This window comes from Dendropsophus ebraccatus, chromosome 3, assembly GCF_027789765.1.
Source record: "Dendropsophus ebraccatus isolate aDenEbr1 chromosome 3, aDenEbr1.pat, whole genome shotgun sequence".
Classification (NCBI taxonomy): Eukaryota; Metazoa; Chordata; class Amphibia; order Anura; family Hylidae; genus Dendropsophus; species Dendropsophus ebraccatus.
In genome coordinates this window covers 79,949,085-79,975,627 of record NC_091456.1, presented here as the reverse complement: position 1 = coordinate 79,975,627, position 26,543 = coordinate 79,949,085, and the positions used below count along the sequence as shown (strand labels likewise).

The 26,543-nt window shown below is 43.4% G+C and overlaps 1 protein-coding gene across 2 annotated transcripts in view; it reads right to left on the bottom strand.

Moving 5' to 3' along the window:
- Nucleotides 1–550: 550 nt before the first annotated feature.
- The window catches only part of ACO1 (aconitase 1), a 47,982-nt gene continuing 21,989 nt past the window's right edge, over nucleotides 551–26,543 (bottom strand). For both annotated transcript variants that reach the window (XM_069962080.1, XM_069962082.1), the window contains exons 9-21: nucleotides 25,351–25,451; nucleotides 25,123–25,239; nucleotides 23,598–23,757; nucleotides 23,304–23,439; nucleotides 22,361–22,445; nucleotides 19,913–20,069; nucleotides 10,596–10,720; nucleotides 7,943–8,047; nucleotides 5,924–6,066; nucleotides 5,047–5,194; nucleotides 4,807–4,929; nucleotides 2,830–3,021; nucleotides 551–781 (exon numbers count right to left, since the gene is read on the bottom strand). In XM_069962080.1, the coding sequence (XP_069818181.1) occupies nucleotides 662–781; nucleotides 2,830–3,021; nucleotides 4,807–4,929; nucleotides 5,047–5,194; nucleotides 5,924–6,066; nucleotides 7,943–8,047; nucleotides 10,596–10,720; nucleotides 19,913–20,069; nucleotides 22,361–22,445; nucleotides 23,304–23,439; nucleotides 23,598–23,757; nucleotides 25,123–25,239; nucleotides 25,351–25,451 (1,712 nt within the window). In that variant the 3' untranslated portion in view covers nucleotides 551–661. The remainder of the gene's footprint in view (nucleotides 782–2,829; nucleotides 3,022–4,806; nucleotides 4,930–5,046; nucleotides 5,195–5,923; nucleotides 6,067–7,942; nucleotides 8,048–10,595; nucleotides 10,721–19,912; nucleotides 20,070–22,360; nucleotides 22,446–23,303; nucleotides 23,440–23,597; nucleotides 23,758–25,122; nucleotides 25,240–25,350; nucleotides 25,452–26,543) is intronic.

Below are 26,543 nucleotides of genomic sequence, written 5' to 3'. Positions count from 1 at the left end.
GTTTCTGGTCCAAGAAAAAGTTATAACATATAAAACATGATAAAGAACAGGGTACTGCAGTTAGTCAGAAAAATAACAGGGGGGGGGGGGGGGAGGTGTTATCTAAAAAAAATGTCTGCTTTCTTCCAAAAACAGTTCCTCACCTGTCCTTAGGCTGAGCTGAAACACCACACACACAAACTAGCAACAAAAGTGAAGCTATTTTAGAAAAAAGCAGACATATTTGTTGAATACTGGATAACCCCTTTAAATCAGTTTACTTAGATGGAGGGCAAATAAGTATGAGCACCACCACTTTATTACTTGCACCAACATTATGGCAATATAGGTGGACAGTTCTGAGACTATATGTATACTCACAAGGACCCCAGAGTATGTGGTCATGTCATACTGTAGAAATGATGCAGTTTAGAATCATCCTTCAACTAAAAACAACTAAATCTTTTTATGTCTTTCTCAACTCTAACCAACTTAGGCCGGACTTTGTAGTCACAAAACGTATTCCTGAGTATTGTCATGTCACTAGCCTGCAGAAATATGGCAGCATATGGATATTCTTCTCCTGCTTTAATAATGACAGACACTAAAGACTCTGCATTTTAATGTAAGACACAGATGACGGTTTTATCTCCTTAGTCACTGTACATATTCCACATTTCTCTTAACTAGAATTGGCCATTTTACGGATCATGTAGTTCAAGATTCCTCCATTGCGGTAATATGTAAGTTCCACGTCTGTGTCAAATCTCATGATGGCTTCAAAAGTCTTTCCTGTATTCAACTGTTGGGGGAACAGAGAACATTTTAGAATTTTCTTAAAACTTTCATGCCTTGCTTTAATGGAAGTCTATATTGGAAAAGGGGTAATTGGTAACGCGATTGTTTATGGGTGTGTGTGATATTGGTACAGAAGCTGATGGCTTTGGGCATCATACTAAACTAATGCACAGCACCTCGAGGAAGGGGGGGGGGAGATTTATATAGGGGGAGGTGCTATCCATTAGTTTAGTATAATGCAAGAAGCCATCAGCTTCTGTACCAGCAGCGCAATTCCTAAGCATAGTAGCTGCATGTGATTACATAAAAATCTGTCATAATTGTAGGTTAATGGATTTGCGATAGCCACAGCTCTCAGTCTAGTAAATTATAGATAATATCTTGTTTGTCCCTGCTTTCTGGAAACTAAGAATTGCTTCACACATTATGACTTCAAGTAAGAATTTACATGAGGAACAGAAATATAATGCTGCATATATACACAGTCCAGTCACATTATGATGACAACCAGCTAAAATCTTACCGCTGTGTGCAGTACAGGCAGCGGAAAGATTGGCTGGGAGTGACCCGGTGAGGTCCTGGTGGGTTGTCACAGGTATCTGGAGCCATGGGGACTACAGTGCATCTAACAGCTGCTGGCAGGATGCATAAAATGAACACAACAAACAGGTGAGTGGCCAGGGTAATAATTGGAAGTCTTGGCCATGCTCTTCCAACCAATGCCAGACATTTCTAGCCATTTACCATGTTGCACTGTCTTGCCAGAAAACCTCTATGCCCCAGGGAAGACAAATCAGTATAGCTGGGTTTATATCATCTGCAAGGATGGATTCATACCCCAATTGGTTGGGTGTGTATTCCACATGGATGAATGCAACAAAAACATTCACCAGATCATAAATCTTCCACCAATGGTTGCAGGGTGTTTGTTCTCTGATGTTTTTCACCTTACATGCTAACATCTGTTTTATGAAGCAAAAAACGTAACTAATAAAGCAAACCCCTTGCCAATCGGCAGAGGTTCACAAAAACTGAAGCCTTTTCTGCCGATGCAACTTTAAAGCAGATGGTTGGACACTGCACCTCTGCTAACAGAGCACTACAGGGATAGCTATACTATTATATAAAGACTCCTCAGGAACACCTTTGTAGCCAACTTTTACCTTTCACACCAATGGCATGTGGTGCCTCCGCAGCTTTCAATTTGTTTCTTTGAATAGTACCATCTACACTTATCACACCAGTACACAAACAGTTAAACTGTTCAGTTTCAGAAATACTGCCACCCGTGACCTTAAAGTCAATAATCATGCCTTTTTTAAACTCTGACAAATCACCCCTTTTAACCATGTCAGCAACAAGGGATGTGTGTGCAAACAGCACACCTTATATGCCCATCAAGCCAACTCACTACACGACTGCCTTTATGGGCTACACACTGCCAACACTGATAGTAGGACGTGGTTATAATGATGTGACGGGACTGTATATTACTAACATAGTAAGTTACAAGGAAGACTCTAACTTGCTGATTTTTTTATACAGAGAACAGGGCTACAAGGATGAAGGTACCTTTTACCTTTATCCTTGGCGTTGTCTCCAGGCTCTTATGGTGTGTTTATACAGACTGATTTAGCCGACAAAATGGATTCCAGGAATGGATTTGAAAAAAAAGATGAGAAATCTCAGTCCTTTATGACTGGTTCCCTGTTTATAGTCTGTTCCTGGCTTTGGCTTCAATAATTTGACAGATATCTGTGTAAACGCACCATTAGGAGTTTAATCTTTATGCTAATTAGGAGTTTTGATGCACAGGGGGCGGGGCCAGTGCACCAAAACACCCAATTAGCATAAATATTTAACTCCTAATAGCACAGTGCCAAAAGAGGACTGTGAGACACGTACCCTCATCCTCAGCACACCCTTGGCGCTATAGGGACATAACTGCTGATAAAGGAAACATCCGGGTTTAGATTTAACAGTGGGAACACTTTCTAATAAACATACTGTACTATCATCACATTTTCCAGGCACTTGATCCACAGATTTTACCTTGATATCCACAGTCATGCCTGGTCGGAGGTCTTTATCATCAGGAATGAGAATGGTGTAACGCTCTTGCCCAGTTAATCCCAATGCGTCTGCGTTTTCTCCAGGCATATACTGCAGGGGAATAATTCCCATGCCTACAAGGTTACTGCGGTGGATCCTTTCATAACTTTCAGCAAGGACAGCCTTAATTCCCTGTAAGAAAATAGGACACTGTTTTAGAACATGAACATATCCAAAGCTGCAGCTAAAGCGCAGGTGATAAAAGTGTTCACTGCAATAAAGAAGTATGTCACTGCAATATGATGATTGTCAGGACAGGGCTGACTGGATGGATGAGGTGGTCTTTTATCATTTCCTTTCTTATTAGTGCCCTATTACACAGAGCAAGAATCAGATGAATCAGGCCCACTGCCGGTAGTGATTGGCCTGTCAGTTCAGAAGCTGAACTAAGTGGCGGCTCTGAGAAGCCAGCAGAGGGCAGAACACCACCAGGAGAATGAAGAGGCAATGTATACAGTTTAGGATAAGGGCTACACAGACATTGCTAACGATGTCTGTGCAGCCCTTGCTAAGCAATCCTCGAACCGTGCAATAGGCTCAATAAACGAGCGCCGGTCTAGCAGATTGACGCTCATTTACATTATTGATTGGGCCATCAGCGCCATGTCTAATAGGACCCTTAGAATATATAGAAACGTTTATTTTGGGCAAGATTACATTCATGTGTGGCAGACAGATTCACTGTCTGCAGGGCTTTATCTTATGTTGGTCTTGATAAATTTGAAGAAGAGAGAAGACTGGACTCCTTCAGCTCTCATAAAATCAACGCGTTTCAAGCCAGCTTGGCTCTTAATCATGGCATCTTAGGTGTGTGCAATCAATGGGGAAAGATTTTTCCTTCTCTCCAGTGACCTCTGTTATGGGAGGAATTCTCTCTTTCCCCATTGATTGCACACACCTACGATGCCATGATTAAGAGCCATGCTGGCTCGAAACGCGTCGGCTGTTTTTAATGAATTGCAGAAATAAAGTTTAATGATTTTATGAGAGCTGAAGGAGTCCAGTCTTCTCTCTTCATATATACCCCGGAATCCAGGGGTTATACCTTCGTGCTCTGAAATCCATATCTCATGCAAGGAAGTATCATTCATTCCACTGGGCGCTGACCACCCTTGCTCAAATTTATCAAACGTAGTAAGGGTGGTCAGCGCCCAGTAGAATGAATGATACTTCCTTGCATCAGATATGGATTTCAGAGCACGAAGGTATAACCCTTGGATTCCGGGGTATATATGAAGAGAGAAGACTGGACTCCTTCAGCTCTCATAAAATCATTAAACTTTATTTCTGCAATTCATTAAAAACAGCCGACGCGTTTCGAGCCAGCTTGGCTCTTAATCATGGCATCTTAGGTGTGTGCAGTCAATGGGGAAAGAGGTAATTTCTCCCATAACATAGGTCACTGGAGAGCAGAAAAAATCTCTTTCCCCATTGATTGCACACACCTAAGATGCCATGATTAAGAGCTAAGCTGGCTCGAAACGCGTCGGCTGTTTTTACTGAATTGCAGAAATAAAGTTTAATGATTTTATTAGAGTTGGAGTCCAGTCTTCTCTCATCTTAATATATACCCCGGAATCCAGGGGTTAAACCTTCATGCTCTGAAATCCATATCTGATGCAAGGAAGTATCATTCATTCTACTGGGCGCTGACCACCCTTACTACGTTTGATAAATTTGAGCCAATATATCTTTTTGTAGGTGAGGCTTCCAGAACTGGACACAGTATTCCAGATGTTGTCTAACTAAAGCTCTATACATCGGGATCACTATTTGCCTTTTCCTACTGGATATACCTCTAGCTATACAGCCCAGCATTTGAAGGGGAGAGCTGGGACATAAGGGGTGGCTGGAGGTAAAAGACAGCATATTATTATATTGTGACAAATAACCACTGGTAGCCGCAGTACCACATACCAGGAGAAAGGGTCCTTTGGCTGCCCAGTCTCTGGAGCTTCCTGATCCATATTCCTTGCCTGTAAGTAAGATTAAGTTCTCTCCAGCCTGTAAGTATCTTTCAGCTGCATCAAAAATATCAAGCTAGGAAGAAAAAAAAAAAATGTATAGACTATTAAGTAATTATTCATTGATACAACTGTTATATATTATTATTTAATGTGTACAAAACATTGCAAAGCGTGATGGGCGTCCACTTACTGTTTCATTGGATGAAAAGTGTAAGGTCAATGGAGCCTGTTTGTTGATGAACTTGTTGAACAAGCGAATGTTGGCAAAGGTTCCTCTCGCCATCACAGCATCATTACCTCTGCGGGAGCCATAGGAATTAAACTCCCTCGGTGTCAAGCTGTAAAGATAATAGACGCAGTGAACAGCTGTAAAGCTAGCCATAGGCAAAAGGATAATAGATGGCCGTATGACAACTTGTTGAAAATGATCACCCTACAGTATTAAAGGGGTAGTCTGGCCAGGGCTCCTTTTTTCAGAAAGCTCAGGGAAATGGTGGAAGAAAAAAAAAAATAGCATACACTTAGCTCTCTGGCTCCTGCCCACATTGCGCTGCTCTGGTCTCTGGACACCTGATACTGAGACAGAGGTGACAGGCCCGCTCAGCTATTTAGCGGCAGAGGTGGGACACCGATACAGCTGCTGAATAGGTGAGCTGGCCTGCCACATCACATCTCAAATCCCGTCTCAATACCAGATAGCTGCGAGATACAGGCAGCAGCCAGGGAAGTAGGTGGATGTTAAATTTTACTCACCGCTTCCCTGGTCATTTTGAAAAAAGGAGTCCTGGCCAGATTACCCCTTTACCATGTACATAATGCTATGACTAGGGAACATATCCTAGCCTATGGATCTTGATGAGAGAGTAAAGATATATAAAAAAAAAAAAAAAAAAAAGAGAGAAAGGAAAAAAGCCACTGAATATAGTTGTAGAATGATGTTATCCACTCCCACATGAATGCTATTAAACTGCAGCCATTACAGGAGACTAAAATAATTAAAAATAAAAGACTAAGCATTACTTTTATCAAACCGTCAATCAGTGCCAGCTAGACACTATCCACCTTACCCTCGGTTAGTTAGGTATCGGGCTGCAGGGCTGTTTCTTGCAATATTTCCAGCAGGGGAAATGTGGTCAGTGGTCACAGAGTCACCAAGGTTTAGGAGGACAAAGGCATCAGTAATTGGTTTGGAAGGTACAAGTTCCATTGTCTAGTGACAAAAATATTTATTAGACAGCTAAAGAGACACAAATATACATTAAACTGATATTTAACTTGTCATACATGAACACCCAGACCCTGACCGAACACTGCTGTGCTCTTCACTCCCGACCTGTTTGAGATTAAAAGTTATTTTGAGGCTAGTCTCACACATAGTAGATTGTAATGGATTTCATGCTGTGAGTTCTGCAGCGAAATGCACTGTGTAGTGTCATTTCTAGAGATGAGCGAACCTCGTGCATGTTCTAGTCGATCCAAACCCGAACTTTCGGCATTTGATTAGCGGTGGCTGCTGAACTTGGATAAAGCCCTAAGGCTATCTCGAAAACAGGGATATAGTAATTGGCTGTATCCATGTTTTCCAGACAACCTTAGAGCTTTATCCAAGTTCTCCAGCCCCATCTAATCAAATACCGAACGTTCGGGTTCGGATCGACTCGAACCCGAACCCGGTTTGCTCATCTCTAGTCATTTCTTATGAATCTACATTCTGGCAGTGGATTTTTGTTCCGCTGTGATAATGTAGCCCCTGTCCACTTAACCCACCGCTGCCGGGCTAATACATTACCTGCCCGCACTACCGCTTGCTTTTCTGGCTCCCGTCTCCCTGTTGTCCTGCTCAGCCAATTAGTGCACTGTCCGGCCGCAGTCACTGTTTGGCTGAGCGGGACGTCAGGGAGCCAGAGCAGCAGGCGGGGATGCGGACAGGTAATGTATTAGCCCGGCAGTGGTGGGTTAAGTGGACAGGGGCTACATTGTCATGGATTTTCATTCTGCTACAAGAATGTAGAGCCATAGGAAATGACACTACAGAGCATTGCAACAGATTTCGCTGCAATGCTGTAATTGTGAAACTGGCCTTATTAGCAACAGGTACAGATTTTTTTTATTGATTAGATATTTTATATTTGTAGATTATAATGTAGGCTGTCATCATGTCTGCACTGTTTATAACAGCATTTAATTACATACATGCTTTACGACAAGTCTCTTACACATGCACAACATCTCCAGACCCTATTCTTGTAAGCATGTTCAGTGACCTTCTGTGACTTATGTAAAGGTCATCCCACAGGAAGGGAGAAGCAGAGCTGCTATTGTCTTTGCTATCTTGTTTTTTTTCATCTTTCACTGTAAAGGTAATTCCAGTAGCCCCCCACTTATCATTATAGACAGTATAAGTAGTCTCCTAGTGGCCAATATGAACACTGCAAGATTTTAGGATTTTATAAAATATAGGAAGGAAAATTTAAAATAAAAAAAGCCATCAGAAATTCTTTAAAAATGTGTAAAAAAATTGACTTGAACAATAGGTAATTTTACCAATTCAAGAAATAAACTAGAGATTTAATAAACCAATAAAGAATTAGTGTACATTAAACAATACTGAAATTACCCTAATGTTTTAGCCCTGCTTAGGCCGGGTTTACATTCAAGCCGGATGACAACTGATGATGCCTTTTGGACTGAAACGGATGCAACTGATAAATGTAAACCCGGCCTTAGAAGAGATGACCGAATTTGTTCAATATGTATATAACCATATTGAAATGTGTATCAGTATGTAGTCTTAAGTTCTAAAGGCTAAAAATATCTACATAAGACCTATTGATCATGATTGACTAGAACGTTTAGCCTGTTCAGTGCTTTGAGATTATTTGCGCAAAAATAAACAACTGTGCAAAATGCTTGTGCAACCTTTCACCACTTCCTGACCAGGTGTAAAACATATTCGTGTTCAGGGAGGTTTTTTGTGCACAAGATTAATTCCCCCCTCCTAATAGTTTAGTTCTGCAAATATAAATATCTAATAATCACAACTTCATCATTAAGAAAAAAACATTTGTACTAGAAGTTATACAAACCAAATTGTCAAAGAACGGTGGGGATTTGATATATGTTGATTTCGGATCCCAAGGATATAATTTATCAGTAGGAGCCTTCAGGTTATTCCAGCTCTCATTGACTTTCTGCAAGATAATACAGAATTCTTTCAGATGGCTTAATGGGGGACACAACAAAGAACAAACCAACCAAACTCATTTAAAAGTATCTATTGTATTTAGCTAGATAGGCAATTGTTTGTTTTCATGTGCTTCATAAATTCAAGATACGTGTGAAATAAAAACTTATGCAACAATCAGGTGAGGTTTATTTACAGTGTCCAGAAAAACATACACCGTCTGCTATTGCGCAGTATGCACCATCTGGTGCAAATGCTGTACCAACAGCAATAATTACAGTACAGTCCAGCACAGGGTGATGGCTTCTATGCAGCTATCTCACAAGAGCAGCGTGCGCCCTAAGGCATTAGCTGATCAGCATCCATGTATCCTTATCATATATACACATGCACTGGAGGGGTTACTGTGGGTCAAGGGGTGAACTACAATGTAACTGAATGGTGAACGTGTCACATTGAACGTGCCACACAGTATATGTCACATAGATGTAGTGCCCATCGAGCATGTACTGGGTCATTACACTGAATACGTCAGTAACAATACCATATACAGGCCTTATTAACCGTAGACCAATAGATCGCATACGGATAATGCTCTCATACATATGCTAGCATCCTGTTCTCTCCACTAGATGTGCTGACACAGAGAATACATTGGCGTCCCAATGCTGGGAGATGCCGTGATTGTGGCCTTCTGCTCTTGGGACACCCAGCAGTCACACCCACTTAAGGCCCTATTCCACCAACAGATCTGACAACAGATTATCTGCCAAAGATTTGAAGCCAAACCCAGGAACAGACTATAATCAGAGAACAGGTCATAAAGGAAAGACTGGATTTCTCCTCTTTTCAAATCCACTCCTGGGTTTGGCTTCAAATCTTTGGCAGATAATCTGCTGATTGGCGGAATAGGGCCTTTAGCCTCTCATCATCCACCCTGCTAGACTACTAGGCTTTGAATGGGGCATAGTTCCCCACAATCTCATTATACAGACCATTAGGCACGGCACACCCCCTCACGCTCCACAACAGACGTCACTATCATGTGACCGGGATACCCGGATGTATGTAACGTCAGACAGTGGGCGGGACGGAGATACCGGCATTTCAACCTGTACCGCGGGCTTTACTGCAAGGCCGTTATCAGTAGCCTACAGACATGATTGCACATCACTCGATCCACCGCTTCTCATGATTGCAAGTGCAAGAAACGCGTTGAGTGAATACAGGAGGTGTGAACAGTCCATGAAGGGTAATAGGATTGCAGCAGAGAGCGTCTGAACCACGGTAACCCCTCCAGTGCATGTGTATATGTGATAAGGATACATGGCTTCCTGTAAGGCATTAGCTGATCAGCATCCATCATCCTGTGCTGGACTGTACTGTAATTATTGCTGTTGGTACAGCATTTGCACCAGATGGTGCGTATTGTGCTATAGCAGACGGTGTATGTTTTTCTGGACACTGTAAATAAACCTCACCTGCTTGTTGCACAAACTCATTTAAAACATGGTATAATGGTGTGTTTAAGGTAGGAGAAATCCTAGCGTGAATCTCCACCTTAGCCAAATCAAGAAATAAAATAATTCTTTATTCCCTTTTGATCACAGCGGAGAATTGAATGTATTAAATAAAATATTTATGAATAAAAGTTGCTGTGCAGATTCCTCCTGAGGAAAAATCCAATGATTTAGGGGAGCAGTCTACCATAGACTTGTATGGCATATTAGCAAGTCTTCCGCCAACAGCGAAAATGAAGGAGCAAGGTCCTTACTTCTATAGAAGTGGTGCCTGCTTTTGTGTGTAGGGGTCTGATTATTGGCAGGGAGGAGCACTTCCTGCCAATAATTGGCCCGAGCAAAAGGGTCAGCAATAAGCCGATGACTGAGAAATCTCTAGTTTATCAGCTGACTGCATCTTTTGTGCGGCCATTTAAATCGTTGTTAGTCGGTTGCACATCTTTCTGGGTAAACAATATACAGCTGACTATGAGGAAGTAAATAGGCAACACAACTGATCTAGTTTTGCAAAAGGCAAACAAGGGCCAAACAGGTGTTGGGCTGTGAAAACAGGCCCTAATTGAGTGAATAAAAAATACAAAAATGAGATGCTACTTGAGTGCTATTGTCCATTTCCTTACAACTTCTCCAACTGAAGGTGACTGCTCCCAGGGTTGATGGTCTAACCCAGTGCTTCTCACTTCCAGTCCTCAGGCCTCACCAACAGATCATGTTTTGAGGATATCCCATGTAAAGAACACATGTGATAATACCTGATGCACTGAGTATAATTATATCACCTGTGAAATACTAAGGAAATCCTCAAAACATGACCAGTTAGTGAGGCCTGAGGACTGGAATTGAGAAGCACTGGTCTAACCATTAACTGTTACCATAAAGGTAAAACTGGGCTGAGCTACAATCCCTAATACAGGCTATAAAATAAAAATAGTGCTGTTTCAGCCCTTCCTCTTATTTGTGTAAGAATACGACTAATACGAATACGATTTGTGTAAGAATACGACTAATAAAAAAAAGATAAGGATAATTTATTACCTCAATTTTTTCATAGACTTCTTTGAACATTCCAGGGATAACACATTTGCTCTCCACAGCCTGGATTTCATCTCTTGTAGGCCAGACATCTCTTAAGAATACTGGCTTGCCATCAGCATTGACACCTATGAAGATTGTGAGAACAATATTACTCAAAAAAAAAAAAAAAAAATCTCTTTCTAAAATAGAAGCAAGGTCCAAGATCTTTGCACCTTTGATGGCTGTTGCAGCAGAAATGTTTCCAAGTATAACTAGTAGAGATGAGCGAACCTCGAGCATGCTCGAGTCGATCCGAACCCGAACGTTCGGCATTTGATTAGCGGTGGCTGCTAAACTTGGATAAAGCCCTAAGGCTATGTGGAAATCATGGATATAGTCATTGGCTGTATCCATGTTTTCTAGACAACCTTAGAGCTTTATCCAAGTTCAGCAGCCTCAGCTAATCAAATACCGAACGTTCGGGTTCGGATCGACTTGAACCTGAACCCGGTTCGCTCATCTCTAATAACTAATCATAGACACATAGAAGATTGTCTTTTTAGAAAAACACCACTTGGTCCATCCAGTCCGCTTTTTTAGTATTTCCATTCTTATTATCTTAGGATAGATATATGTTTATCCCAGGCAGGTTTAAATTCTGTTATAGTAGATTTACCAAATGTATTTCACTGCTAAGGGTAAATTAAAACTTAACGTTTAATGTATCTCCAATAAAATTGTTCACCTAATTGATGCAACTCTAAACACTAACCAGCACCAAAATAATCAAATAATCAAATTAAAGAGGAAAAAAGCACAAAGGTATATACATACTGTCACAATCATATTGTGACATGTGACATCATGCCAGCTTATGAGCTGGACTTACTCCACCACGACCCTATATATACAGACAGAGACAGGGGACACTATGGATGGCGGTCCCTTACTCCTACTGGTGACGTGGTAAATGGTGGCTCAGGGTAGGTCAGTAGGGGGCGTGTAGGGCATCTAGATGGGGTGTGCCTAATTTGCCCTGTGTCTGATGTACTATTCTAACCTGCCCTAGGCGGAGTTAACGTCCTTAGAAGGACGCCCCCCGCACCCGATCCTAACCCTAATTCTCCTCGTTCTACCCCTATATAGTGTGGCTAACTGTCTCACTGATGGTCCCTAAGCTGACTAGTCAAACTAGTGACAGATATAGCCCTCTACCAGGAGATAAATTGGGGACCCAGTCAGAGAGAGAGATGCGGGTTATTCAGACAAATGATTGTCAATGTAGATTATATTTGGACGGGGTTTAGACACGGTAATCAAATCCCATTTTTCAAGATATCAGATGTCACATAAACTAGTGCATAATAAAGATGAAATTTGCCATAGCATATAGAGTCCGATGCATAACAACCCAAGTGATAAATGCAGGCAAAATAACAAACTGTCAGCCGGACACTATTTGTCAAATGTTGATGAAAAGATAATACTCATCATTAATCCGGATGGCAGGGTGGTCTCAACGCGTTTCTTGATCCCCAACAATCATCAGGAGACCTAGTAGGGGGTCTGATACCAAACATCTGTAACCATGATAGACATGTTGCTCTGATGGAGGCTACCAGGCGTCTATGCATCTCTGTCTGCCGCGCTTTCTTTTGTGTGCATAGCTCCTCCTACCATCCTTCCCATTGGTGGTGGAGGCTAAGGTTATCCAATCAGGGCCGTCTCATGATCGAGCCCACTAACGCATGCGCACTGTATAAACCAAATACGTGGCCGTCACCAATTTATAGCCGTACCGCATTGGCACATAAGGATGTTGTATATCCCAGCTGGTCCAAAACAGTCTCTAGGAACGCCCGTGTTTCTAGTGTTGCGATAGTGAGCAAGACTGCGCTGCGCATGGTCAATCTCACGGGTGTAAGGGGTGACTGTGCGCCTGCGCGGGCGTCAAACGTTGTCATGGTAGACAAAATGACACTGCGCCTGCGCAGGTGTCCAAACTTGCAATTCTCTCATAATGGCAATCTATACCAAGCACATAGTATGTGCGCACGCGCCCTGATCGGCGCATGCGCTGTATCAACATGGATACGGGGATGGTGCTCCCGTGCCGGCGTCTCCTGTTGCCATAAAACAGATGAGGTGACGGCGCATGCACGCCCAACTTAGATTTTGCCAGTCCCAGCAATACGCTCACTGCGCATGCGTGGTTGGCAATCCAAGGAGCCGTTTAACTATGTAGCGGCTTCTTATGATTTGATCGCTCTCAATTGATACAAAGAGCGTACATTGTAGGAGATTCCTACAGAGGATAACCATTTACTACAGTAAACAATTTGTGATGGGTAGTTACATGGTGCCCAGAAGGCAGTCCCATAGATAAAAAGAAAAAAGTGATATCAAATAATTGGTCATATAACAAAACAAGACCTACGATAACATTGGTGTAATGCACTATTGTTGTGCTGATAATACACCATTTGGAGAGATAAATTTACAGCAATTATTTAGGCAAAGGCAGACCGAGGTACTGAATTGGAATCAGCTCAGAAGTACTTAAATGAAACATCCAAAGGATAGTGCCTCGTTAATTCCAAGTGGTGAATATGTTTTACATCTGTATATCCATTGTAATTCCTTCTGCAGTAATCTCCTATTGAAGTCGCCTCCGCGCTTCGAAGGTCTCAGTCTCCAAAACTGCTAAGGTAACAGCTTTGAGATCCCCGTTATGGATCTCATTTATATGTCTGGCCAACGGTGTCTCCCGGCCATGTTGGATATCATTCATATGCTCACAGATCCGTCTCCTAAGTTCTCTGAATGTTTTACCTATATAGTCTTTCGGACAGGGGCACCGTGCCATATATATGACCCCTTTTGTACGACATGTTACAAGATCCCTTATTTGGAACATTTGCCCTGTAGCTGATGCTATATTGGTTTTTGTCTTCCGTATATAGGTGCATGCTTTACAGCCACTGCATCTAAATTGGCCGATGGTTTGTTTTTCAAGCCACGTTTTTTCCTTCCCGGGACCCTGGTAATGGCTGCGTACCAGGCGATCCCTCAGGCTCCTTCCCTTTCTGTATGTGATTAAGGGATGGTCTGTTATCACATGTTGCAGACTCTGATCAGCCATCAGGATAGCCCAATGTTTAGTTAGGATCTGTCTTATCTCCTGCGACAAGTCATCATACGTTCCGATGATCCTGGAGATGCCCTCTTCATCAGTCCTTCTCGTTTTTGATCTCAACAGAGTATTGCGATCTTTCTCCCTGGCGCTTTTAAAGGCGTCTTTGAGGATTCCATCCGGATATCCTCTATCCAGGAACCTCCTCCGAAGAGCCCTAGCCTGTTCGTGAAATTCGTCATCGGAAGAGCAATTACGTCGCACCCTATAATACTGTCCCTTGGGAATACCTTTTCTCAGGGGCAGTGGGTGATGACTGTTCCAGTGTAGCAGACTGTTCGTTGAGGTGGGTTTCCTGTAGAGTGTTGAAGATAGGCTGCCTGTCTGGTTTTTACAGATCAATATGTCTAGAAAAGGGAGCCTATCTTTATGTATCTCAGACGTGAATCTTAGACCCAAGTTCTAATCATTTAATGACTCGACAAACGTGTTGAAGTCGTCCGGGCTACCTGACCATAAAACAAACACGTCGTCTATATACCTCGTCCAAAGGACAATATGTGGCGACCAAGGCATATCCTCTGCTGGGAAGACTAGGGTGTCTTCCCACCAGCCCAGGAAGAGATTGGCATAAGTGGGGGCACATGGGCTCCCCATTGCCGTCCCCCTGAGCTGGTGGTACTGTTTCCCGTCAAACAGAAAGTAGTTCCTCATAAGAACAAACTCTAGAAGTTTCTGAATAAACTCATTATGAGCCTGTAATGCTCTTCCCCGAGTCTTTAGGAAGTGATTGACCCCCTGGAGGCCTTTTCCATGAGGGATCGAACTGTACAAGGCCTCCACATCAATACTCGCCAGCCAGATCGAGTCATCCACAGGGATACCCTCGATCTTGCAAAGCAAATCGGTAGTATCTCTTGTGTATGATGGGAGGCTTGTAACAAAGTCCCTTAATACCCGATCGATATACACACTGATTCCTTGTGTGAGGGAATCCACCCCTGATACTATGGGCCTACCTTTCAGTGGGTTAGTCACTTTGTGTATTTTGGGGAGGCAGTAGAATGTGGCAATCTGTGGGGTTTTAGGACACATATAGTCAAATTCCTTTTGACTAATTAGACCCATCTGTTTGCCTATATCCAAGATATCAATGAGTTCTCTCTTGAATACTTCAGTTGGGTCTGAGGGAAGTACTCTGTAACAGTCAGAATCTGATAGGATTGTCATGCACATATCTTTATGTTTTGTGATCCATCACGACTAAATTACCCCCTTTATCTGAAGGTTTCAAGATAATTGAATCATCCTTTTCCAACGTGTTTAATGCTTGTTGTTCAGTCCTAGAGAGATTATATCTTTGATGTCTGACCGGAGGGTTCTCAGATAGTATCTCCAGATCATGAGAGACCAATTTAAGGAAAATGTCAATACTTGATTGGTCCGAGACAGGTGGCATAAGGGTGCTTTTGGGTTTGAGGTTAGTAAAGGGACCTTGTCCAGGGTCTCTCTGTGCCTCCTCATGTAACCCTTCCAAAGCTTGTAACCCAATTAATTCTTCTTCCGAGATCCCAAGTTCAAGGCATTGTTTACGGTTATGGAAGAAAAAAAATTTGTGCCATTTCAATTTCCTACAAAATAAGTGTAGGTCTTTTATCCAGGAAAACATATTAAATTTTGTAACTGGTACGAACGATAGGCCTTTTTGTAGGACTGATTCCTCGTCCCTCGTCAGGGTTCTAGATGACAAATTTATGATCTCCAGCTTTCCCCCCTCCCTCTCCGGTTTCTGAGGGGGTAAGGTGGTTCCTGGTCCAAAAAAGGAGACGAGGATCCATAAGATGATGACCCTCTCCCCTGTCTTTGCCATCTTCCACCTCTCCTGGTATTCCTATTATTCCCACCTCTTCCTCTACCTCTTTGTCCACCTCGTGTAAGATAACCACTTTCAGTGTCCGAGGTATCTGCTTCAGATGACGATTGGTCAGTTTGGTTACTTTCTTGTTCGGGGGTGGGTGCAAAGTTGTATGCCTTTTTGTCCTTAAATTCCGCTACATCGCGGACAAATTGTTTATGTTTACGATCCCTTATGATGTTTTGATATTTTTCCACCGTACGAGGTATATAGACGACGTCTTTGTTTTATGGTCAGGTAGCCGGGACGACTTCAACACGTTTGTCGAGTCATTAAATGATAATAACTTGGGTCTAAGATTCACGTCTGAGATACTTAAAGATAGGCTCCCTTTTCTAGACATATTGATCTGTAAAAACCAGACAGGCAGCCTATCTTCAACACTCTACAGGAAACCCACCTCAACGAACAGTCTGCTACACTGGAACAGTCATCACCCACTGCCCCTGAGAAAAGGTATTCCCAAGGGACAGTATTATAGGGTGCGACGTAATTGCTCTTCCAATGACGAATTTCACGAACAGGCTAGGGATCTTCGGAGGAGGTTCCTGGATAGAGGATATCCGGATGGAATCCTCAAAGACGCCTTTAAAAGCGCCAGGGAGAAAGATCGCAATACTCTGTTGAGATCAAAAACGAGAAGGACTGATGAAGAGGGCATCTCCAGGATCATCGGAACGTATGATGACTTGTCGCAGGAGATAAGACAGATACTAACTAAACATTGGGCTATCCTGATGGCTGATCAGAGTCTGCAACATGTGATAACAGACCATCCCTTAATCACATACAGAAAGGGAAGGAGCCTGAGGGATCGCCTGGTACGCAGCCATTACCAGGGTCCCGGGAAGGAAAAAACGTGGCTTGAAAAACAAACCATCGGCCAATTTAGATGCAGTGGCTGTAAAGCATGCACCTATATACGGAAGACAAAAACCAATATAGCATCAGCTACAGGGCAAATGTTCCAAATAAGGGATCTTGTAACATGTCGTACAAAAGGGGTCATATATATGGCACGGTGCCCCTGTCCGAAAGACTATATAGGTAAAACATTCAGAGAACTTAGGAGACTGATCTGTGAGCATATGAATGATATCCAACATGGCCGGGAGACACCGTTGGCCAGACATATAAATGAGATCCATAACGGGGATCTCAAAGCTGTTACCTTTGCAGTTTTGGAGACTGTGAGACCTTCGAAGCGCGGAGGCGACTTCAATAGGAGATTACTGCAGAAGGAATTACAATGGATATACAGATGTAAAACATATTCACCACTTGGAATTAACGAGGCACTATCCTTTGGATGTTTCATTTAAGTACTTCTGAGCTGATTCCAATTCAGTACCTCGGTCTGCCTTTGCCTAAATAATTGCTGTAAATTTATCTCTCCAAATGGTGTATTATCAGCACAACAATAGTGCATTACACCAATGTTATCGTAGGTCTTGTTTTGTTATATGACCAATTATTTGATATCACTTTTTTCTTTTTATCTATGGGACTGCCTTCTGGGCACCATGTAACTACCCATCACAAATTGTTTACTGTAGTAAATGGTTATCCTCTGTAGGAATCTCCTACAATGTACGCTCTTTGTATCAATTGAGAGCGATCAAATCATAAGAAGCCGCTACATAGTTAAACGGCTCCTTGGATTGCCAACCACGCATGCGCAGTGAGCGTATTGCTGGGACTGGCAAAATCTAAGTTGGGCGTGCATGCGCCGTCACCTCATCTGTTTTATGGCAACAGGAGACGCCGGCACGGGAGCACCATCCCCGTATCCATGTTGATACAGCGCATGCGCCGATCAGGGCGCGTGCGCACATACTATGTGCTTGGTATAGATTGCCATTATGAGAGAATTGCAAGTTTGGACACCTGCGCAGGCGCAGTGTCATTTTGTCTACCATGACAACGTTTGACGCCCGCGCAGGCGCACAGTCACCCCTTACACCCGTGAGATTGACCATGCGCAGCGCAGTCTTGCTCACTATCGCAACACTAGAAACACGGGCGTTCCTAGAGACTGTTTTGGACCAGCTGGGATATACAACATCCTTATGTGCCAATGCGGTACGGCTATAAATTGGTGACGGCCACGTATTTGGTTTATACAGTGCGCATGCGTTAGTGGGCTCGATCATGAGACGGCCCTGATTGGATAACCTTAGCCTCCACCACCAATGGGAAGGATGGTAGGAGGAGCTATGCACACAAAAGAAAGCGCGGCAGACAGAGATGCATAGACGCCTGGTAGCCTCCATCAGAGCAACATGTCTATCATGGTTACAGATGTTTGGTATCAGACCCCCTACTAGGTCTCCTGATGATTGTTGGGGATCAAGAAACGCGTTGAGACCACCCTGCCATCCGGATTAATGATGAGTATTATCTTTTCATCAACATTTGACAAATAGTGTCCGGCTGACAGTTTGTTATTTTGCCTGCATTTATCACTTGGGTTGTTATGCATCGGACTCTATATGCTATGGCAAATTTCATCTTTATTATGCACTAGTTTATGTGACATCTGATATCTTGAAAAATGGGATTTGATTACCGTGTCTAAACCCCGTCCAAATATAATCTACATTGACAATCATTTGTCTGAATAACCCGCATCTCTCTCTCTGACTGGGTCCCCAATTTATCTCCTGGTAGAGGGCTATATCTGTCACTAGTTTGACTAGTCAGCTTAGGGACCATCAGTGAGACAGTTAGCCACACTATATAGGGGTAGAACGAGGAGAATTAGGGTTAGGATCGGGTGCGGGGGGCGTCCTTCTAAGGACGTTAACTCCGCCTAGGGCAGGTTAGAATAGTACATCAGACACAGGGCAAATTAGGCACACCCCATCTAGATGCCCTACACGCCCCCTACTGACCTACCCTGAGCCACCATTTACCACGTCACCAGTAGGAGTAAGGGACCGCCATCCATAGTGTCCCCTGTCTCTTTGTCTGTATATATAGGGTCGTGGTGGAGTAAGTCCAGCTCATAAGCTGGCATGATGTCACATGTCACAATATGATTGTGACAGTATGTATATACCTTTGTGCTTTTTTCCTCTTTAATTTGATTATTTGATTATTTTGGGGCTGGTTAGTGTTTAGAGTTGCATCAATTAGGTGAACAATTTTATTGGAGATACATTAAACGTTAAGTTTTAATTTACCCTTGGCAGTGATATACATTTGGAATTGAGGGTATTATATATCACAGGTGGCAGTGAAATAGTAGATTTACCAACCACATCTGCTGGAAGTTTGTTCCAAGTATCTACTACTCTTTCAGTAAAGTAATATTTTCTCATGTTGCTACTGATCTTCCCCCCAACTAACCTCTCACTGTGTCCTCTGATTTTTTTTTTTAAGTCAGAATTAAGAAATAGTGGCCAAGTTTTCACACCTTCTATTCTTACACAATTTTTATTATTCCTCTTGTAAAGTCTTCAAGAAATGCAATGTCAGTAAGCATGCTTTAAAGGGGTATTTTTCAGATATGGCCAGGGAGGGGGTGGTTATGGATGGCGGAGGTCACTTACCTCCCCGGTTCCAGCGTGGGGTTACTAGTCTGAGCTGCCGCACGAGACGTGACGTCTCAAGGCAGCTCAGCCATTCAGCGGCCGAGGTGGGACCCCATATCTGAAAAATACAGTCGGGCTGGAGTACCCCTTTAAGCCCCTATTACATGGGGCGATGCAGAGAAGCAAACAAGTGCTGTCATCGCTCGTTTGCTCCTGGTTCCCCGCTTGCTGCTACCGCCGCTATTACACGCGTCGGACGCGAGTGGGTGAGTGCACGGGAGGCCGCGGGGAGATACAGGGGGGCTTCCCGGGTAATTGCTAGATCGTCCGGGCAGCCGATAGCAGCGGTCTGCTGCCACTGCTCCTATTGCGCGGAGCAACGGCAGCAAATCGCTGCTATCACAGTCGTTTGTCTTTCAACATGAATGATGTTGGCTGATCCATGCCTTCTATTACACGGGACGATTATTGCCTGTAACGGCCGATATCGGCCGATAATTGTTCTGTGTAATAGGGCCTTTAGTTGTAAAGAGATGGAAGAGATAGGCTGGCAAATTAAAACCATTTGCCATCGCCATTTTTCACAACTGGGCTAAAAAAAAAAAAAAAAAAAAGAGGCTGATGACAGGTCAAAACGTGTTGTAGTGATGCTGTACTAAATAAGCCACCAACTTGGGAATTGTCCCTACCACATAACTAATATTTCATTACCAACCCCAAGAACATGCAAGTAGTTCTGCTTGGCAGCACTTACCTAGAGGTTCTGTCTCAAAGTCAATCCTGATGGTTCCAGCTATGGCATAGGCAATGACAAGAGGAGGCGAGGCCAAGTAGTTTGCACGTGTATTTGGATGAACACGACCTTCAAAATTTCTATTACCGGATAACACACCTACTGCAACTAGGTCACCCTGCAGATAACAGACAGCGATAGAGAAATAAAAGTCATAAAACCAATATTTTCCCTGCTCTTTATAGAAATAGCAGGTCATAGTGCACTCATTTTGTGTTAAAGGAGAAGTCCGGCAAACATTTTTATTAAAGTATTGTATTGTATTATACAAATCACCAATATACACTTATTACGGGAAATGCTTATAAAGTGCTTTTTCCCCTGCACTTACTACTGTATCAAGGCTTCACTTCCTGGATAACATGGTGATGTCACGATCCGACTCCCAGAGCTGTGCCGGCTGTGGCTGCTGGAGAGGATGATGGCAGGGGGACACTGAGGGACACAGGGTAGTGGAGGGACACTGAGCATCCCTCTGCCATCATCCTTTCCAGCAGCCAAAGCCCACACAGCTCTGGGAGTCGGGTCGTGACATCTCCATGTTATCCAGGAAGTGAAGTCTTGATGCAGTAGTAAGTGCAGGGGAAAAAGCACTTTATAAGCATTTCCTGTAATAAGTGTTTATTGGGGATTTGTATAACTTTGGGGTGGGGGGGAATACAATACAATAAAAAAAATTTCGTCAAAACTTCTCCTTTAATAAACGTGGATCAAGCCTGTAATATAGCAAATTAGTCCCCATGAATGCCACAACCTAGGAGTCAACACTGTAAACAATGGTGTACCGTCTGGTCCTAAAAGGTGGTCAGCTACATTTCCTTGAAGTATGCTTGCAAGGTACTGTCTGCAAAAAGACTGTGTAGCTCAGTGTCTGTCTTTACTGTCATTACTAACTTTATTAATGTCCAAGGATAAAACACACATGGGGGAGATTTATCAAACATGGTGTAAAGTGAAACTGGCTCAGTTGCCCCTAGCAACCAATTTGGAAAATGAAAGATGGAATCTAATTGGTTGCTAGGGGCAACTGAGCCAGTTTCACTTTACACCATGTTTGATAAATCTCCCCCATTTTATCCTAGGACAGTGATGGGCAACCTTTTGAGCTTGGTGTGTCAACATTCCGCAAAAAAACGAGTATAACTCGGATAGTGTGTCATTTAGGAAAAAAAAACACCATAATTTGCGACATTTATAGTTTAAATAACAAAAATATGTAATTGTTATATATAGCTGTATTTAATGAACCAAAAATTAATTTAACTCGCCCGCTTAGTGACTTCTTTGTTCATCTGTCAGTCGGTTTCCACCTGACCCCCATCCCCACACCTCCCCAGGTTTACAATTCAATACCAACATGAAGCGGTCATTGGGACGCCCACCTCATTCATCCCCACACTACCAACACACTACCCCCCTATCCCTTCCCAAACTAGCCCACCGGACCTCCATACCCATACACAGTAGCCCACCTGACTGACCCCCATCCCTCCACACACACACACTTGCCCACTTGACCCCCATCCCTCCCCACACACACACACACACACACTAGCCCACCTGACCCTCACCCCCCCCACACACTAGCCCACCTGAACCCATCCCTCCCCACACACACTTGCCCACCTGAACCTATACCTTCCCACACACACTTGCCCACCTGAACCCCATCCACACACACGCCCACGTGATCCTCATCCCCCACACATAGTCTGTCTGACCCCCATTCTCTCACACACACACACAGTAGCCCACCCGACCCCCATCCCTCCCCACACACCCTGCTCCCCAGGTTTACAATTCAATACCAACATGCAGTGGTCATTATGCCCACATGACTCCACACACACACAACCCCCCCCATCCCCACACACACACACTAACCCCCATCCCTCCCCTGACTCCCAATCCCTCCCCACACACTGCTCCCCAGGGTCACAATTCAGTTATTAGGATGCCTTTGTTAGGGTGACAGTGAAGCGTGCAAGGATCAAGGCAGGCATGAAGTGTGGTGGCGCTCGCATCCAATGGAAGTGTTCCGGGTGACATCACCGCAGCAGCGTTCGGTCTGTACGTGGAACGGGCAACGCGGTCAGGCCAGGGTGCGTCCTGGCTTCTGTAGTTTTGGCGCCACCAGGGCTGTGATGGAGTCGGCATGCGGCAGCATACTTTTCTGTATGCGGCCATTTGTCAGCAAACATAGCTAAGCGTGTCAGGACTGACACACGTGTCGTAGGTTCGCCATAAGCATCGTAGGACCTTAATAATGAAGAATTTTTATATATTTCCACATTGGACTGATTATCTCTGTCCAGCACGTTTCCTATACCTGCCCTGGCTGTGTGTTTTAAAAACGATTAGTGTTCATTATTGAACCTGTGAAGATGTCCAACTGATGCCCCACTGTACCTGAGTAATGGCTTCCACAACGGATTCAGGCAAAGGCCCACTGTTCCCAATGCATGTCATGCAACCATATCCCACCACATCGAAGCTGAGAAAAAGATATATTTAAAATGTATTATTAGCAAGAGGGAAGAAGTAATCTTTCTGTAGATACAGATACATTTGTGAACCCGTCTGACGAAGGGATCTTTTGAATCCGGAAAGCTCACAGCTCTAACAATTTTTTGTTGGCCAATAAAGGTATCACTCCTAAAATACTTTGATCACAAATATTTGCCATGATATGAGATACAGGGCAAACAGAGATAAGCAGAAAGAAAAAGAGGGAAAAAAACCAAACAACAACAAACAGCAATAATCATCACAGCAACATGGTCTCCAGAAAATTATTAAAGGCACAGCTCCACTTGCTTGAGAGGGGCAAACCTTGCACATCCACTGGTTGGGAGTGTCAAAGGGGTTATCCAGTAGATAGAGGAGACAATAGCAGCTCCCTGTAAAATTACTTCCTCAAAAGGTCACAGAGCATGCTCAGTAATGTTTCACATTCCTGTCAAGGGAACAGACTATCTATTGTCGTCTAGGTCCATGAGACTTGCTGTAAAGCATGTTACTAAATGCTGTTAACAGCAGCCCATGCAATATGGCAGCCTTTATAATGTACAAAAAGTGAAATAAAAAAAAAATAGAATAGAAGAGCCATTTTTAGTATTGAGTATAATCAGCAAACAGAAATTTAGGTGACTAACATGCAGGGAAAAATTCATTTTGAAATTATCTAGGGGATAAGTGCCAGATTTCAGGGTCCATGGCCGTGAATTTGTTTAGAATGGAGCAGTGCCTTTTACATGCTAATGCTTCATTTATTGTCTATGGAGAGTAGAATAGTGTTTAGCTACCTTTGGCAGCTCCCATAAAGAACGAATGGAGACTTAGCAACACATACCCAAGTTTGGACAGGTAAGGCATGACACCACTGTCTCTGAGATAGTAAGTCACTACCCCACTTCCAGGAGACAGGCTGGTCTTGATATAAGGCTTCACGGTTAGTCCAGCTTCAACAGCCTTTTGGGCCAATAACCCTAATCAAATGGAACAAAATATACATTATAAGGATTAGACAGATAAAGTAATACACATCTACAATATAGGTAAACAGGTTTTTTCAGGACAATGATAAACAGCAATGAAGAGCACTATAGAAAGTTGCAATATAAACACAAAAAGGAGTGCTGCTCACCGGCGCCCAGCATGACAGAAGGGTTACTGGTGTTGGTGCAGCTGGTAATAGCAGCTATGACCACAGAGCCATGTGTCAGCTCATAATCGACATCATTATAGGAGAATTTCACTTTGTCACTATGGTGGCCTTGAGGAATTTGGAAGCCTTTAAACCCTTGCTGTGGAAGAAAAAAAAATTACCACCTATCAGAAGCAAATTAAAAGGTGTTTTACAGGACACTAAAACTGCAGAAAACCCTTGAAATTTCAGGTCTAAAGCCTAAGAATGCACTACTGAACGGCAATGTATCCTATTCTGACTGCCACAGTGTGTTGTCAGAGACCGTGTGCAGCTACAAGTCACCAAATACAGCATGGGTCTCCAAACTGCGACCCTCAAGCTACTGCAAAACTACATCTCCCATCATGCCTGGACAGCCAAAACCAAAGCTTTAGCTGTCCAGTCACAATGGGAGTTGTGGTTTTCGCAACAGCTGGGGATCCGCAGTTTGGAGACCCATGAAATACCCATAGATACCCAGTATCTACAGTTGGCTAGATGTTGTACTGACTGTTGTAAGATGTACTGTACTTAGTAATATGAAGCTAGTTTTCAATTCTGTACCTGACAGCAGGAGGTGACATATGCTCAGATTCTCTTGGTACTGCAGCCTCTGGTATCAGTAATGATATTTGAGCAGTGTGGGTATTAAAGGTGTATTCCCCCCAAATCATTTTTGCATTAATAAATTGCCCACCCTTAGCTTTCCAACTTTCCAATATCAATCTTTTATGGATTCTGCATAGTTTAGCTGTCTTCTATGCGCACTCACCACCTCTGATCACATTAAGTCATCCAAACTAAGTCCAATCCAACGCCGCTCCCTGCTCCTGGCCCCCATCCTCCTTGTCGGGATCACATGTCCTCCGTCTCTTCAGTGGGCTGCGTTAGGGCTTCTAACCCTTCCCACTGAAGTGACTAAGGACAGGTTAGGGGGGCCACTAATGAGGGGGGGCCCCTTGCAGCTCACCCGTGGCACTCCTTTGAGTCCTAGCATCCCCCGCAGCGCCCCCCCCCCCCCCCAAGCTTACCCACGGCACTTCTTTGATTGTTGCCACCCCCGGCAGCCCTTTACTGAATAACCCCCGGGCCACTTCACCACCTCAACTCTGCTACCTCACCACCTCAACTCTGCTACCTCCCCTTTCATGTGGATTTCAGCTCTGCTACATCATGGACCAATCAGGCAGAAGCACTGCATGATGGGAAATGTAGTTTCCCAGCCGGCACCATCTTTGATATAGGCCATGTTTTAGAAAAACTTGTAACTCAGGAGCGGTGTCAGCTAGAAAAACAGGAGACAGCTCAAAATACTCAGGTGGGCTTGGTGAGTAAGACCAGCTAGGTTTGGGGGCATTTCATTTTTTATCTCTTGGGGGAATACCCCTTTAAAGTTTTCCCCATTTTAATGCAACTTTAATGAAAATAAGATGGCAACATAAACAGTCTGCTGTATGAATTGTAAAGAAATGGCTTTTCTCACCTTGGCTCCTAGGCAATTCTCAAAGTCTGTTTTCATGTCAGACACAGTAACTTTATCCTGAGGCCTCTTGGGCCCACTACAACAAGGCACCACTGTACTTAGATCCAGCTCTACCACCTGTGTAGAAAATACAAGCTTAGTACAAATAAGATACCCATACCTAGTGCACATTATTACGTGATACCTTAATTCGTTACTTTGTCATGTTTTGAAAGTTTCCGCTATTACCTGAGTGAAGTCAGGGTCCTGGTCTATATTACGGAAGTCTCTGAATAGCCCAGCAGCCTCTAAATACTTCTGAATGTATTTCACTTTATCGTCTTCACGACCTGTGACACATAGCAATAACATTATATTATATAAAACGCAATGTGTAAACACAGCCTAGGTGAAGGTGTATAACCGCAGTATCAGCTGTATACAGATAGAGCTTTGTGAGCAACCAGAACGGATATGAAAAGTAACGTCACCCTATAATTCACAGGAAGTCAGCTCACCCAAGACAGACCAACCACTTCCCCTGGCACAGAAAACACTGATTTTCTGAAACAGATGGCGTTGGACTAGTGATGGACAGTGTGCAAGATATGGGGGGAAAAAAAACACCCAAAACAAACTCGGAGTACTTTAAGCTCAGCTATTCTAATATGAAATATATGACTGGCACACTATGTAAATAGCATATGTGTGCTATGATAAAGGAGATGACCAGACTCCCAGAGCTGTGGCTTCTGGAGAGGATGATGGCATAGGGATGCTCAGTGTCTCTTCAGTGCCCTGTGTCCCTCAGTGTCCCCCTGCCATCATCCTCTCCAGCAGGCACAGCTCTGGAAGTCGGGTCGTGACATCACCAGGTTATCCAGGAATTGAAGCCTTGATGCAGTAGTAAGTGCAGGGAAAAAAAAAATCACTTTATAAGCATTTCCCGTAATAAGTGTATATTGGTAATTTGTATAACATTTTATCTGTAAGTGTTTTTCTAAGCGAGGGTCTGGACTTGCTTATTCCGTCTGAGGACTACCTTCTGGGCAAGGACAGGCTCTCTTCTCACTATAGAGAGGGGACCAAAAGTGACTTTTTTGTTTTTGATGGCAATTCCAGGTTGTCTGGACTAACAATGCCTTACACAATGCTGGCTCCCAATCTATGCAGCTGGCTCCTAGTCATGGCTAAGATTTGTCCAGGCCTGCTCAAAACCATAACTACAGTAATTTATATGAGTCTTTCTGTTCCACATTCAAAGCTTGCAAAGTTTTAGTCACTTCTATCAAGATTCCTAATTTAATCCCAAACTAATAAACTGCAAAGGGGAAAAAAAAACTGTTCTCCATTTACAAATACCACCAAGAATGCCATTCTCTCATACAACACGTGGTAAGTAAGGACAAATAACCAAAGTGCAATTACAAGTATGTAGAAGA